The 15,599-nt window shown below is 32.8% G+C and overlaps 3 protein-coding genes and 2 non-coding genes across 7 annotated transcripts; 4 read left to right on the top strand and 1 right to left on the bottom strand.

Moving 5' to 3' along the window:
• Positions 1-247: 247 nt before the first annotated feature.
• Positions 248-4,493, top strand: PHT1-6 (inorganic phosphate transporter 1-6). 3 transcript variants are annotated; one of them, XM_006588406.4, is made up of 2 exons: positions 248-387; positions 1,977-3,809. In XM_006588406.4, the coding sequence occupies exon 2, from the start codon at positions 2,043-2,045 to the stop codon at positions 3,624-3,626; it is 1,584 nt and encodes a 527-aa protein (XP_006588469.1). In that variant the 5' UTR covers positions 248-387; positions 1,977-2,042; the 3' UTR covers positions 3,627-3,809. The 3 variants fall into 3 exon arrangements, with proteins under 3 accessions (XP_006588469.1, XP_040861541.1, NP_001239971.1); XM_041005607.1 differs by lacking the exon at positions 248-387 and adding an exon at positions 4,317-4,493 and having other exon boundaries at positions 1,816-3,633; NM_001253042.1 differs by lacking the exon at positions 248-387 and having other exon boundaries at positions 2,043-3,626.
• Positions 4,494-11,019: 6,526 nt separating this feature from the next.
• LOC100500203 (putative small nuclear ribonucleoprotein Sm D2) lies at positions 11,020-13,291 on the top strand. The gene is made up of 6 exons (NM_001251501.3): positions 11,020-11,121; positions 11,999-12,043; positions 12,156-12,174; positions 12,585-12,665; positions 12,751-12,855; positions 12,932-13,291. The coding sequence occupies exons 2-6, from the start codon at positions 12,039-12,041 to the stop codon at positions 13,046-13,048; spliced, it is 327 nt and encodes a 108-aa protein (NP_001238430.2). The 5' UTR covers positions 11,020-11,121; positions 11,999-12,038; the 3' UTR covers positions 13,049-13,291.
• LOC112998235 (small nucleolar RNA Z159/U59) lies at positions 11,505-11,592 on the top strand. The gene has a single exon (XR_003263274.1). It is a non-coding gene; the product is annotated as a small nucleolar RNA Z159/U59 (small nucleolar RNA).
• LOC112998237 (small nucleolar RNA Z159/U59) lies at positions 11,745-11,826 on the top strand. Its single transcript, XR_003263276.1, has one exon. It is a non-coding gene; the product is annotated as a small nucleolar RNA Z159/U59 (small nucleolar RNA).
• Positions 13,292-15,033: 1,742 nt separating the features above from the next.
• LOC102663019 (uncharacterized protein At1g05835) lies at positions 15,034-15,599 on the bottom strand. Its single transcript, XM_006589228.4, has 2 exons — positions 15,551-15,599; positions 15,034-15,356 (listed from the first exon to the last, which is right to left on the bottom strand). The coding sequence occupies exons 1-2, from the start codon at positions 15,597-15,599 to the stop codon at positions 15,034-15,036; spliced, it is 372 nt and encodes a 123-aa protein (XP_006589291.1).

The following is a 15,599-nucleotide window of genomic DNA, read 5'->3' as shown; positions in this document are numbered from 1 at the left end:
ATTTATGTTATCATCATCGAATGTAGGAGATAATATATAAGAGATTAAATATATATTTGAGATATACATTCGGGTAAGGTAAATTTGAAATTTTAGGTAACAGAGATTTTAAAAAAATTATCTTTAAAGATAGTAGTTTTATTTTATCCAACAACATCATAACAATTAATGACACAGTTGAATCAGGTAAATGCGAAGAATATGCTCTCTTTTTTTCGATAAAAAGAGAGAATCGCTACACTTAAATACAGAACCCTTCCCCATTGTCTCCAACTCAAGAATAACATTCCTTCGTCGTTTCTTGCGTGTTTCCCTGCACTCTTCCTACGTTTGAAAAGCGCGCGATATCGCTTTGTTCTCTCTGCGTGCCACCACGTACCGATCCAGGTATGCTATGCCTCTTTGTTTTTGTCTTTTGTTTTTTTTTTTAATTTTATAAAAAAAATAGCTGTTCTTCTCTTTTCTTGTTTCGCAATGAGGGGTTGGGACGATTTTTCTTCTTTTTTGTTCTTGTAGACATGAAATAGCAGAGCATTGTTCATGGGTTCTGTTATTGGTTTCGATAATTTAAGCCTAGCATTTCTCTAATATTAAAAAGCGTGATACTTTCAAGTCCACTATTTTTCTTGGAGTGGGTTTTATCAACCCTATATTATAAAACTGAGTACATAATTTGGAGATGAGCATGTCGATCACCTCTTCGTTCCCTCAATTACGAATTCTCAATATTCTTTTTTATCTCATTTACTGTAGATATGTATTCTCACTATCTTCACAACTAAATATTTACTGTATTTCTTAATCATAATTATCATTTTTTTATTCATGCAGTTCATATTCTTAATTTTCTATTTTTTTAAGTATTATATTTAGGGCCTTTGCCTTTTTGGTTAAACTTTTAGTTTTAGGTATTCCTACAAGATTAATTTGGTTCTTTAGATCAATTATGAAATTAATACTATTACTATTTAAAGTATTATTATAAATTTAAAATATATATTAAAAAATATTTACTTATTATAAATTTTAATATATAAAAAAAATATTTATTCTATAAAATATTACCTAGTTTTATTATTTTTATCTTGCCATAGTCGTTTGTGAGAAAATGTCATCTCCGTTAAAGGGTAATTGCTGTTATTGATATTTTTCAGTTGTTTTAATTGTTGTTAGTTCTTTTTTTAGATAAATTTTGTTAGTTTTTTTGATAGACTTAATTTAATTTGCTAATGTTTATATTCAATCAGTCATTGATAAATTTCATTTAGTTTACTGACGATTAAATTTCATTAATTATTTTGTTGGATTGGATCTATAAATATAGATATGTAACACTTTATGATATTTGACTATTAGACTCCTTGGATCACATGAATAATACTCTTCCCAAGAAAAATACACTTTTTATTGTTCTGCATAAGGTGTACGTACTATACTATATGGCAACTTCCTTTAATAGCAATGCAATAATTATCTGCTTAACTTTGTTGACGAACTAATGGAACTATGATGGTGACTTTACGAGTAATAAAATAACAAAATTTAATGTCATTAGATTGGTGCTGCACTCGGTGAGTTAAAAATTGAAATCTTAGGATCTGTTTGATTCCATGACTTCCCATGTATTTTGGATGAAAATAATTATTTTAACGATCATGAAGTTTCTACAGTTGATATATATTTTGGATGAAAATAATTATTTTAACGATCACGATGCTGTGCACTTGGTTTTCAATCCCACCCGTACAAGCTGTGGCCCCCATGTTGAAACCTGTCTTATTGAGATTGACTACTGTGGAAATTGTAGCTCTTTAATTTGTCTTATAGTCATCACCTTATCGCTTTTCTTAGCTTTCACCGTTGAATCATCATGGTTCATTTATTTGCTCTTATTAACTAGAATCACGCGCACCCTTGTCCAACACCGCCTTCTAGTTATTTATACTATCTTCTGATCTTTTCTGATTGTATTTCAGGTTAAGCTTAGGTACCTGGGAGATTGAAGTAAAGTAAGAAAATTTTGTGACAAAAGATACACAGATATGGCCAGGGATCAGTTGCAAGTGCTTAATGCACTCGATGTTGCCAAGACACAATGGTACCATTTCACAGCAATTGTGATTGCTGGAATGGGTTTCTTCACTGATGCATATGATCTTTTTTGCATCTCCCTTGTCACCAAATTGCTTGGCCGCATATACTACTTTGAAGGCCACGACAAGCCAGGCTCTCTGCCATCAAATGTTTCTGCTGCCATCAATGGTGTTGCATTCTGTGGAACCCTTGCAGGCCAGCTTTTCTTTGGCTGGCTTGGTGATAAAATGGGAAGGAAACGTGTCTACGGAATGACCCTTATGCTCATGGTGATATGCTCAATTGCTTCTGGTCTTTCTTTTGGCAAAGACCCTAAAGCTGTTATGGCCACCCTTTGCTTCTTCCGTTTCTGGCTTGGATTTGGCATTGGTGGTGACTACCCTCTTTCGGCCACTATCATGTCTGAGTATGCCAACAAGAAGACTCGTGGAGCATTCATAGCTGCTGTTTTTGCAATGCAAGGTTTTGGAATTTTGGCTGGTGGCACGGTTGCAATTGTTGTTTCATCTGCTTTCAAGGCCTTGTACCCTGCTCCAGCATTCCAGGTTAACCCAGTTTTGTCCACAGTGCCACAAGCTGATTATGTTTGGAGGATAATCTTGATGTTTGGTGCACTCCCAGCTCTGCTCACATACTATTGGCGTATGAAAATGCCTGAGACTGCAAGATACACTGCCTTGGTTGCCAAGAATGCCAAGCAGGCAGCTGCAGATATGTCAAAGGTGCTGCAAGTTGAGATAGAAGCTGAACAGGAGAAAGTTGAGCAATTGGACACAAGAAAAGGGAATGAATTTGGATTGTTCACAAAACAGTTCCTTCGCCGCCATGGACTTCACCTTCTTGGAACAGCCGTTACTTGGTTCCTGTTGGACATTGCCTATTATAGTCAGAATCTTTTCCAGAAAGACATCTTCAGTACAATTGGTTGGATTCCTGAAGCAAAAACCATGAATGCCATTGAAGAGGTTTTCAAAATTGCTAGAGCACAGACCCTCATAGCCCTTTGCAGTACTGTACCTGGTTACTGGTTCACAGTGGCACTCATTGATAAGATGGGAAGGTTTACAATTCAATTGATGGGATTTTTCTTCATGACAGTGTTCATGTTTGCCTTGGCTATTCCATACCACCACTGGACCATGAAGGGCAACCAAATTGGGTTTGTTGTGCTGTACTCATTGACCTTCTTCTTTGCCAATTTTGGTCCAAATGCCACAACATTCGTGGTGCCGGCAGAGATTTTCCCAGCAAGGCTAAGGTCTACATGCCATGGTATATCGGCTGCAGCAGGGAAAGCTGGGGCAATGGTAGGGGCTTTTGGCTACCTGTATACTCAAAATGCCATTGGACTGAGAAATACACTTATAGTTTTGGGAGTGGTTAACTTCTTGGGGCTGCTGTTTACATTCTTGGTGCCTGAATCTAAAGGAAAATCCCTGGAGGAGATGTCTGGTGAGGCTGAAGAAGAGACTACTGCTGCTACAAGAGAATCAGCAATGGAGGCTGGTCTTGAAGTTAGGTCTTCTGTCTAACTGCATGGTTAGTTTCTTTTATTATGTAACGGTAGGCTTTTAGTATTGCACTTTGGAGTATTTCACGTAGGATTCCATGTATAGTCATATTGAAGTTGAATTTTTTTTTCTTTTAGCTTAGAGTTTCGGGAATTATTTCTTTGTTTTGCCTTCTTTTGTTATATAATCAGTTAGTATATACAATTTAAGTTGTTTATGAAACATACATGTGCTCTCTGTTACAGCTCCTTTGATCTTTACATTTACTGTTCTCAAACCTGTCATCACCATTAACCTGGCTTGGCACTTCATTTTGGTAGTATCAAATACTTTATTTTATCCCCTTTTGTTGAGGCTGAAATTAGCCAGGGAAAAAGATGTCAAGTCTAAATTAATCTTCACACGTCACAGTTTAGCAGAACCTTGCACTTTATATTAATATTATAGAATCAAATTCTTGCAGTTATCTTTATATACTTATGCTCTTTGCTCTTGAGGCTGTAAATAATTACTATAAGAATGGGAAAACAATGTCCATATTGATATTTTTTTTCTATTTTGCATCTATTCCTGTGGCTGTATCTTCTCAGCAACAAGCCTTGCGTGTGAACATCGTTTATATTTTATTTTATTTTATTTTTTTATCTTTTTGCCCTGCAGTGTATTTTTGCTGGTGCTTACTTTCTCGTTTGCTTTGTATAATTGCTTTAGAATAAAGCAGAGTGGCCCCATCGTTGATTTTTATTCGTTTAAGGTTGCTATCAAAGAGCTCGAAGACAAAGCACAGTTAACGACATTGCGGTTGAAGCCAAAACTGTCATACTCCCATTTCTGTTCCTTATAATACACGTGTACATTACCCTAACATTGAAGAACGTCGTTCACTAATAGCATACATGCTATTGTCGCTTTTTCTCGTATTTTATCTTTAGGAGGATCTTGCCACAGAGAGCGTTCGAATTATAACTCATAACCTCCAGCAGAAATTAAAATTAAAAAAGATCAATAAAATATCAAAAATATAAATAAGAAAGATTTTTTACATCAGATTCACCCGAAAACTCAAATGAACACATATTAAATCTGAGTATCTCTAGTAGAGAAAATCTTTTTATATATATATTTTTTTCATCCATTATCTTCCACCAGTTTCTAAATTCATTTTTAAGTATAAGATTCCTTATCGTTGTGAGACACTAAACCCTTAATTAGGGTCTCTTATTCAGCCTCACCACACATCTCTTCCAGGAAAAGAATGTAATAATATTTGTAATAAACGTTGTTATGAATTACTAGGCCAACTCTTTCAACAGAAATAAAATAAACTGGGTAAATTTTTTTGAGGTTACTAGCTTTCTTAATTTTTATTATCAACTCTAAGTATTAGAATATGCCTAAATTGACTTGACTTGGAACTAATAAGTGTCAGTAAATAATTTTTTTATAATTTAAAATTTATAAATATATATTATTTATATTAATTCTATTTTATAAAATAAAATATTTATTTTAAAATCTGTTACATAAAATTAGACTTTTTATCTTTTTAAGATTTTGTTTTAATGAGTCAATGTAATTTGTTACGTTTGTTTTAATATCTGTAATTTGGTTTTTAACAGTCATATTTTTGTTGTTGCATAAGTAGGTTTATGTCTATATATATCTCTTTCCTCTTCTCTAGAAAATACAAGGAGAACACCAATTTGATTTCTTTCTCCCTAAAATTTTCTCTTCCTTCTCTTATAAAACTTATTTTTGAGAGCAACACTATTCGTGTTCAAGGTTCGGGGATCCTTTCGCTGCACACGATCATAACCAACGGGTCGTCGTATCTTGGGAAATGAGCGCAATGAAATTTTCCTACCTGTGGAGTGGAGGCATTTTCTCTCTAAGGATAACGTTTGCGCGCTTCAACCCATGCTAATTATTTCTTCCCCTAATTTATTTTTTCTTTGTGCTTATGGTATGATATAATGCATTGTTGATTCATGTTCTGCCAATTAAAGTTATTTTGCTACTCTTATTTTGTTATTTAATTCAAGGCTTTGCATTTTCTTCTTATTTATTTATTTTATTTTATTTTAATTTTCTAACAGCCTGAGAGAGAAGAACTTCTACTTTCTTCTTACATAGTCTTTTCTGCCGTAGTAGCATTCTGTCTTATCAAAATGTTTGTCATGAAAATGATTAAGTCCTTTTCTAGTAAGTCAAAAAAATTTACAGGTGAAAATGCAATGCATTATGCTCCATTAAAAATGCTTTTATAATATTATTTCATTTCTTTAAATTTTAAATTAGTGGAAGATTGTTGAAATGCAATGCATTATGCTCCATTAAAAATTTTCTTATAATTTGAAATTTAAAATTAAAATATATTTTATTTATCAATTATGTTTTTTAAAGATAAAATGCTTTTAGAATTAGTTTCTGTCAAAAAACTAAAAGCATCCCACTACTTCCATTCCTATATTAGGAAACTATCTTTTACTTGGTCAAATTTTCATGTGAACATTACAAGTCTTTAAAATTAGGAAGTTTGTCGTTTGGTTTTTAATTTCTACTGTTTATTGCTCCAAGTATTTTTTTTGTTACACATTGGTGGCTGGTTGTCTCTATATATGTACCTCCTTGTATAAAAAAAAATAAACATGTGAAAATACAACACACAAAGCAATAAAATGAACATTTGGATGAAGCTTTATATTCTGCATGTTGTATTTTTAATATGGTACCTTATAAATATTTTGAAAAACCCCCTTATGAATTCTGGAGAAAAAGAGAATCAAATCTAAAATATCTTAAAAGGTGGGGGTGTCTAGCAAATGTTAACATCCCTGTTAATAAGAAAAGGAAAATTGGACCAAAAATTGTTGGTTATGTTTTTACTTTAGCTGGTGGTGTAGTATCATGGAAATTTGCTAAACAAACTATTATTTCACATTCTATCATGGAAGCAAAAATTATTGCTTTAGATGCTGCTACTAGTGAGACTAAGTTTCTTAAAAATTTGTTATGTGATTTGCCATTGTTGAATAAGTCTATACTTCTAATTTTAATGCATTGTGATAGTCAAGTTGTTATATCTAGAGTTACTAGCAAAGATTTTAATGAAAAAAAAAGACACTTAAGAGTGAGACATAAGTCTATCAGAAATTTGATTTCTCATGGTGTCATTTCTTTTGACTTTGTTAAGTCATAAAATAATATTGTGGATCCGCTTACAAAAAGATTGATGCGTCAACAAGTACTTGAGTCGTCGAGGGGAATGAGACTAGAGCTCATTATTTAGTTACAACAATGAATACTCATTTTCGTGTGATTGGTGATCCCATGAATGGAGTTCAATGGGTAACAACGAAATTGTTTGTTGACTAAAGTATACCAAAATAAGATTTTGCGAAGTTGTTCCGTTTCTCATTCCTATTACGAGGTGCATTATAAATTATGACAATATTAAGGTTGAGGTATTTATATATGTGTATTTTTGGTATAAAAAAAACCTTTTAATGAATCCGATGATAGTTATTGTAGGGGTGAGGGTCACTAACCACTCTTTGAGGATTCACCTAATGAGTGTGGTGGTGGGACCGCCACTATGAAATATGAGTTAATATCTAAGTGACACTCACGAAACAAACAAGATATCTGCGCAAGGCCGTGTAACGCGTTACCACTGATTAAAACCTAATTGAACCCCAATATTATAGGGGTTGTGTACTAAAGTATGATTAAAGAATGTGTAGTTCAAGACAATTAAGTCACTACATTTTTCTTGGGTGGAAGTTCATAAACACTAGGTATAGGGCTCAACCCGGAAGGTTCCTTATACTAAAATACAATATCACATGCTCTTTCTCTTACGTTTTTATACAAATTATTTTTTAAAAAAATATATTTTAAAATTTTAATTTATGTGGGGGAATGTTAGTAAATATTTTTTTATAATTTTAAATTTATAAATATATATTACTTATATTAATTCTATTTTATAAAATAAAATATTTATTTTAGAATCTGTTAAGTAAAGTTAGATTTTCTATCTTTCTACGATTTTATTTTAATGAGTCAATGCAATTTGTTATGTTTGTTATTTTGATACGTGTAAGTTGATTTTCAACGATCATATTTGGTTTCCAACTGTTAATATTTTTGTAAGGGGTCTATGCTTATATATATATATATATATCTTTCCTACTCTCTAGCAAATACAAGTAGAACAACAATTTGATTTTTTTTCTCCCTAAAATTTTCTCTTCTTTCTCTTATAAAACTTATTTTTGAGAACAAAGAGCATTGGTATTCAAGGTTCGGGGATCTTTTCCTTCTACATGATCGGAACCAACGAGTTGTCATATCTAGGGAGAGGAGCGTAATTAGATTTTTTTCTACCAGTTCAGTGGGAGTATTTTCTCTCTAAGCATAGTGTTTGCGTGTTTCAACTCAGACTAATTATTTATTCTCCTAATTTATTTTTTCTTTATGCTTATGATATGATATAATGCATTGCTGATTCATGTTCTACCAATTAAAGTTATTTTGCTAATGTTATTTTTCTATTTAATTCAAGATTTTACATTTTTTCCTTATTTATTTCTTTTATTTTATTTTAATTTTCAAACAATAAGTAATAAGAGAGTGACGAAGGGTGATGATATTTTCAAAGCTTGTTTATCCTGGTTAGAAGCTGGTGTGCTGCCATCTTAGTTAAATGCTACGAATCTAGACATAGTCCTTATGCCGAAAAAGGAGAATCCATCTTCTATGAGGGACTTAAGGCCTATATCGTTGTGCAATGTCTTGTACAAAATCCTCTCAAAAGTCTTTGCAAACAGATTGATACCATTGTTGCACAAGTGTATTTCTCAGGAACAATCGGCCTTTGTGGAGAATAGCTCCATTCTTGACAACGCCTTGGTGGGTATGGAGACTATCCACCATATGAAGTGTAAATCGAAAGGTAAGAGGGGGGAGGTGGTGCTTAAAGTGGATATGAGCAAGGCGTTTGATAGGGTGGAATGGGGCTATTTGAAAGGTATCATGTTGAAGTTGGGGTTATGCCAGCAATGGGTGAATTGGGTGACTATGTGTGTGTCTTCTGTTCAATTTTTTGTGCTTGTAAATGGGGAAGGGTCTAGTGGCTTCCACTCGCTGAGAGGACTTAGGCAAAGTGACCGCTGTCACCTTACCTGTTTATTTTGGGGAGGGAAGGTTTATCTTCCCCAATCAGTGGACAGAGGCAAAAGGGGATATCCATGGGATCCAAGTGTGTAAAAGGGTTCCTATTATAACTCACTTGCTCTTCGCTAACGACTACATCTTGTTCTTCAGGGCTGAGGAAAAAGAGGGTAAGTGCTTGAAGGAGATTTTGGAGGTTTATGAGAAAACATCCGATCAGGTTGTTAACTTGGCTAAGTCAGAGTTGTATTTCAGTAAGAATACCTCTTCTGTTATTAGAGATAGGCTGGTTGTTGTTCTTGGTGTCTCGAAGTATTTGGGAACGGGGAGGTATCTTGGTCTTCCCTCAATGATTGGGAGGAAAAAGAAGGCAATGTTTAATTACTTAAAGGACTGCATTTGGAAGAAGGTTCAGAGTTGGTCAGGTAAGCATTTGCCCAAGGCTGGTCGAGAGATTCTGGTGAAGACTGTGGCACAATCTATCTATATCGGCATATTGTATGAACTCTTTCCTTATTCCGGTGTCTTTGGGTGAGGAGATGCAGAGAATGATCAACTCGTTCTGGTGGGTACGAATAGAATCAATGGGAGAGGAATTAACTGGGACAAACTAGCAGTGAGAAAGGAGCATGGTGGGATGGGTTTTCTTCACTTCCATGACTCTAATTTAGCCATGTTAGAGAAGAAGGGTGAAAATTAACCACCAATTCATATGTTCGGGGTTCTTGGAGGCCAATTTGGGCCACAATCCAAGCTTTTCTTGGGGTAGAGGAGTCCAATGTTCATCTTTGTGTTGTTTCTGTGAAAAGAACATATAGAACGATTGCATTGTTTTGTGGGTTGTGATCAGGTTCGCAACTATTGGACAATAGCTGGGTTGTGGGATGATATTCAGGAATTGATGGATAATGCGGATGGATTTGTTGATTTTTTTTTGCTTGCTTATCTAACATCCTGGTTGTGTGGTTATGGTCTCTCTAGCGGAGGAGAAACAATATGGTTTGGGAAGGAAAAGATATCCTTGCACAGTTGCTGGTTGACAAAGCCAACAATGTCCTCTCCGAGTGGAATTCTACTATCAGAAAAAATTTGCAGCTGCAAAATAGAATTGTGGAGACAAGTTGCGTTGGTAGAAACCATAAAAGGGGAGTTCAAGTACAATATCGATGCAACTGTGAATTCGGATCAGCAGAGGTATGGCATGGGTAATTGTGTTAGGAATGATAAAGGTGAGTTTGTTTTTGGCAAAAACCTTCTGGGCTCTGGGTTGCATTCAGTCGATTGAAGCTGAGGCATTGGGTCTTTTGGAGCCAATTTGTTGGGTAAGGGAGGTGGGTCTTAATGATGCTTCTTTTGAAGTAGATTGTCTGGTAGTTGTAGATAGTATTAACAGAAATCTCTTTCAGCATAATGAGCTGGGAGCTACTCTTTTTTGAATAGTTTTTCAAACTCCAGGGTAAGTTTCATCAAGAGACAAGCTATCTACGTTACTCATACGTTAGCAAGGGCGACATATTTATTTGTTTGCCACCATACTTCTGAGTATATAGTCCACCCTGTATTGAAGTTATTATAAATACATAAATGATATGAGGATCAACAATAAAAAAGAAAAAAAGAGTGACGAAGGGATTCATTTATTATGGTGAGAATGTGTGAAAGCATGATATCCTCTTGTGTAAAGTATGTTTTTGTTCTTTGAAATGTTGATTTTATTCCCCATAACAATGATATAATAAATTATCTAATTTTTAAATCTGGATAGTAATATTTTAAATTAAGTAGATCAAACTCTGTTAAGTAAACTTTCCTTTTAAGATGATTTTTTATTTATTTTTTCCATATTTAATTCAAATTTTACTTGATATCTAAAATTAGAAATTACAAAATCTATAAAAAAAATTGTAGTACATATAAGATTCAAAATAATATTTTTTAAAAATTAAAGTAAAATAAAGTATCAAGCTGATTTAATGTGAAAAATGTAATCATCACACAATGAAGAAGTCTACCCTTTTGGGGACGAAGTGCTATATAAAATTTCAGAATACCTTATCAGACTAAAACGACAGCAGTTTTGTGCGTTTGAATCCCAGCCGCTGATTTGCTTTTAAAAAGAATGAAGGAGCCAGATTTGTTAACATGATTTGGTCATGTTACCATGGACTTATGCGCTACCATCCAGGCCCAAGGGTATTGGGCCGAATGGAAATGGGCGTACCCAACCAAGTTCGGTTTTGAACTGAAAGCCCCCCAAAAATTAATTAGGGTTTATCGACTTCACATTTGAGTGTGGTTCTTCATTTCGGACATTCATATCTTCTTCGTCCTCTGAATCAAGGTATGTTGCTTTGGCTTATCTTCTTATTTACTTCGAGATTTATACTTTTGTGCCTCAATTCGTGCTCCTATGTGTGCATTTACGTAATTGATTCTCGACATACTTCTGTCTCTGACGACGATCCGATTCGGATTAAACTTTCGATTTTCTAATGGTTTGTGCCTCATCATTTCTGATTGTTTCGCGTCCGATATTGTGCTCCTTCTGCCTTCTTAGAATCCTAGGGGCTGAGGTTTTTAGGGGTTTTCAGCTATTTACCTTAGGTTTTTAGGGTTTTTGAAAAGGGTTTTCACCTCAAGCAACGTGGTTTGGCATTAAGTATTTTTTTAAGTGATGCTTTGTTTTCTCTGTTGTCTTAATTTCATGTCAGAAAACCAGTCAAAGTCTCTGAGGATGATGAAAAAATATAACTTTCGTTCTTCCGAATTTTCGATGAGGAAAATACATGGAGACGACCTGAACTGAAGAGGCTTTTTTTTTCGAACTTTGTTTTTTTGTATAGGATAGTTTGTTGTTTGCTTGCAGCTTCATGTACAGATTCCCACTTTTATTTGCCATACAGGTTGTTAGTCCTTTAATTCTGATGTCTGTCCCTGCTTTGGAATTTGAAACCAGTCACATTAGCCTCTGAGGATGATTAGAAAAATAACTTTCGTTTCCTAGTTGTCCATGAGGAAAATACATGGAGACCTGAACTGAAGAGACCTGTTAATGCTTTTCTTTTCTCTTTTTGTTTGTCCCGTTTCACCCTTTCCTTTTCTCATTATTCTGTTATAGTATTTCTTATTCTCTGCAATTTATTTAATGTTTTGGTTCCCAGTTACCTAGTTTCTTATTTTAATTCATCATTTGATATATATGTTTTCTCTTGTTTCAGTTTCGACTTTATTTGAGTAGTTTTGCTCTTTCCTTCCAAAATGAGGTATTGATTCTGTAACTGTGAATTCTATTGGTATTATTGTTATTGAGTTTCTCACCTCTTTTTTTTCCTAAAGTACTAATGCTTTTTTGTTTCCCTACTTTCTCTTCTCAAGCCGGCCAATGGAGGAAGATGTAAGTTCTTTTAAGTGTATTCATTATGCAAGTTTAGCTATATGCCTATATGATCCTTACACTGTAAAATTGTTTTGCTTGTTCCAATATATCTGCAATGCTGTCTAGGCTTTTGAATGTCTGTATTTGACTAATTAGCTATTAGGCAAATTGAATCTTTGTTTTGCATAATTTAGCCTATTTTTTGTTTGTCATTGTTCATATGTAACCACTGAACAGGCTATAGCTAGGTAAAGGTATTTTATTAGCTTATGATAATGTGTCTTTCATGCGAGGATTATTGGTTGTCTACTGTTGTGCATGAAACTGGTTTTCCTGTTGTAATGTTTATTATTTTTTAATTTTTAATATTAGAGACTTGCTTACTGTGCTTTACTATCTTTTCGAAGCTAACATACTTCTTTTTACAGACTGCAGGTAAGAATGAGGAAGAGGAGTTCAACACCGGACCACTATCTGTACTCATGATGAGTGTTAAAAATAATACTCAGGTGTGTTCATTTTTATGATATGTACTCTTTGATGGTTTCAGAGGCAAACCCAGAGGTTTTTTTTAACTTAATTTATCTTATGCAGGTACTGATAAATTGTCGGAACAACAAAAAGCTTCTGGGTCGTGTAAGGGCTTTTGACAGGCACTGCAACATGGTTCTTGAAAATGTCAGGGAGATGTGGACTGAGGTATGGTTTGTCTTTTAGATTTTTACTTCCCTTGCACTTGTTACATCTGCTAAGCGATCTCTGTGTGTACAATCAGGTGCCAAAGACTGGTAAAGGAAAGAAAAAGTCCCAGCCAGTCAACAAGGATAGATTCATCAGCAAAATGTTTCTCCGTGGAGATTCTGTCATCATTGTTCTTAGGAATCCCAAATGAGATTCTGTCATCAACTTGTATAAGTAAATGGCTCTGTAGTATTTGCCTTTTCGTTATATCTTGAATTCTTGACAAACGAATATGTAGACATTCTGGCCTTCAAAAATTATGTAACGGTAGGCTTATAGTATTTGCACATTGGATTATTTCTCGTACGATACCCTTGTAGTCATTGGAGTTGAATTTTTCTTTATTTGCCTTGAGACTAGGGAATTATTTTATGTTTCTTTATTTTGCCTTTTGTTATTGAAATGATGTTAATACTTTTTTTAATAACCGAAATGATGTTAATACATATTTTTGTGGCTTGAATGCAATTTTATTCCCCAATTTCAGGGTGTACCCAACAAGGAAAGTTAGGGTCAAATATAATTTAGATAAATTTGAAATAAAAAAATAATTAATTATTTATTTTATAAAAAGGTCCAAAATCTATTAAAGTAAATTTCATTAAGTGTTTGGTATAACTTAATATTTAATTTGTTCTTTCAAAGTTTATATAATGAGGTTTCATAAATTTAAAATTAGATTTATACATTGTAACCATCAAGCATGTGGATTAGTTATCGTGAGATTGTTTTAATTTATGCATAAGTTTTTAGTTTGAGTTTTAGGTATGGAGTTGTGTTAAGTATTTGAAGGGAGAGTTTTGTTGTATAGTGATCTTATCTGACTCGAATAAGATTGTTTAGATGAGAATTATTCTTTACTTATATTTTTTATTATAGGGTGATAATTGCTTCTTCCCTCACTTTAATATTTTATCTTAACATAATTTCTAGTCAATGCGAGACTTAAAGTTTTTCAAATTTTAGTTATTAATTTTTTATGTAGTACAACTTTATCTCATAGGCAAATATTAATTATAAATAATATTTAATTCCTCAAATCAATATAAAAGAAATATAATAAAATCATTTAGTTACAAATATAAATATTTATAACCATTAAAATAATAATAATAATAATATATTTTGTAAAAAGAAAAGATATTAACGAAGAAAATAACTAACATCAAGTATCATTATTTTTTTAATGAATACTATAAAAGGGAATAAAATATTTTTTTCAAGAAATAGAATAAAACAAATAATTAATACTTAAATGGTGTTATTTCTATAATCAAAATGTTTAAATAAAATAATTAATTTATTATTAAAACATTATATATATATTAAAAAAAGTAGAATTTAAAAGAAAGGGGGCCTTCTAATAAGCATATAAGTCCGTCTCGATTCTATTTTGCTCAACCAATAATTTTGGTTTCTCTATTTTAAAATAGAGATCTTTGTTCATTCTTTTAAAAAAATCCACAATTTAATCTCCTATTTGAAAATAAAGACATTTAATCTTTTTTATTTTAAAAAACTCATTATATTAGTCGAATTTTATATATATTTTATTTTTTTTGTTTTGAGAGTTGAATCCTAAACCTGTCATATTTATTTAACGTGTCATAAAAAATGATTTAATTAATTATAATAATATAAGAAATAAAACATAAATAAAATTAAAAAATGTACTAAAATTGTAGATTTTTTTTAAATATGAGAATTAAAATTATGAATTTTTAAAATAAAAGGATTGAATACTCTATTTTAAAATATGTAAATCAAATATTTTTATTTTAGAACTGAAGGACGAAAATTGTGCATATATTAAAATAGGGAGAATAAAATAATATTTCAAGCCTACTTTCTTATAACTGAAATGATGTTAATACAACTTTTGTTAAGTCTAATGAACGGTTAATTTAAGTAGTGCATGTTTCTAAAAAATAAAGTAGCAAATGCTTGACTTTTTTCAATAAAAGATTTGCGGTTGAATGAAAAAAAAGTCTCACTAAAAGAGTTATCCCCTTTTATACTAATAAAGCAAAATGTATTACATACATTTTAAAACTAAATCATAGAATAAAATGGAGGTTTGCAAATTGTCTTATTTAATTTGCTGTTTAGTGAATAGGTAGCAATCCATATAACATTTTATGATTTATAACAATGGATGTCGGATGAAATTGGTTTCAAATTGAATGAGTTGCTCCAAGCATAGCCGAAGTTCACTGGTGCATCAGAAGTGATAGGTAGGCCATTCTTAACAAAACAAACATCACCAGAGACTTTCAAAATTGAAGGGTCTACCCTCTCCACGGTTTGAAAACCTTTGCAATTTAACTTCACATTTCTATGAACGCACAATTCAGAGCATTTATTGGAGATGCTCACAGCATACTCATGTTTTCCCTGAACCAGCTTTCCTGTATCATATTGGTGTACTTCAAGCTTGCTCAGAGTGCATTGCCCATACGCTGCGCCAATTGATTAATATGATCACAAATCAGTTTCTAAACTATGAGATCAAGCTTTGCATGGAGATCATACTAGGAGTGGTTTTCAAAAATTATAGAGTAATGGAAATGAGAAAAGATGTGCACATACAAATTAATACAAAATAGCATATGATATTCTTAATTTTAATTCTTAGCACCAAAACAAAAATTACCTCTTGCAATGATGAGAAATATCGCCAGCGCTTTGAGGACAGCAACCAT

This window comes from Glycine max, chromosome 10 (genome assembly GCF_000004515.6).
Source record: "Glycine max cultivar Williams 82 chromosome 10, Glycine_max_v4.0, whole genome shotgun sequence".
Lineage (NCBI taxonomy): Eukaryota > Viridiplantae > Streptophyta > Magnoliopsida > Fabales > Fabaceae > Glycine > Glycine max.
Note: the sequence above shows the minus strand (reverse complement) of the source record. Positions and strands in the feature narration are given on the sequence as shown.

Coding starts and splice junctions, on each gene's coding strand:
- PHT1-6 (XM_041005607.1), top strand. CDS start 2,043: ATGGCCAGGGATCAGTTGCAAGTGCTTAATGCACTCGATGTTGCCAAG.
- LOC100500203 (NM_001251501.3), top strand. Junction 12,666..12,750: donor GTGTTAAAAATAATACTCAG/GTGTGTTCATTT, acceptor TATCTTATGCAG/GTACTGATAAATTGTCGGAA. Junction 12,856..12,931: donor TCAGGGAGATGTGGACTGAG/GTATGGTTTGTC, acceptor GTGTACAATCAG/GTGCCAAAGACTGGTAAAGG.
- LOC102663019 (XM_006589228.4), bottom strand. CDS start 15,599: ATGGTTGCTGTCCTCAAAGCGCTGGCGATATTTCTCATCATTGCAAGA. Junction 15,357..15,550: donor ATTTCTCATCATTGCAAGAG/GTAATTTTTGTT, acceptor CAATTGGCGCAG/CGTATGGGCAATGCACTCTG.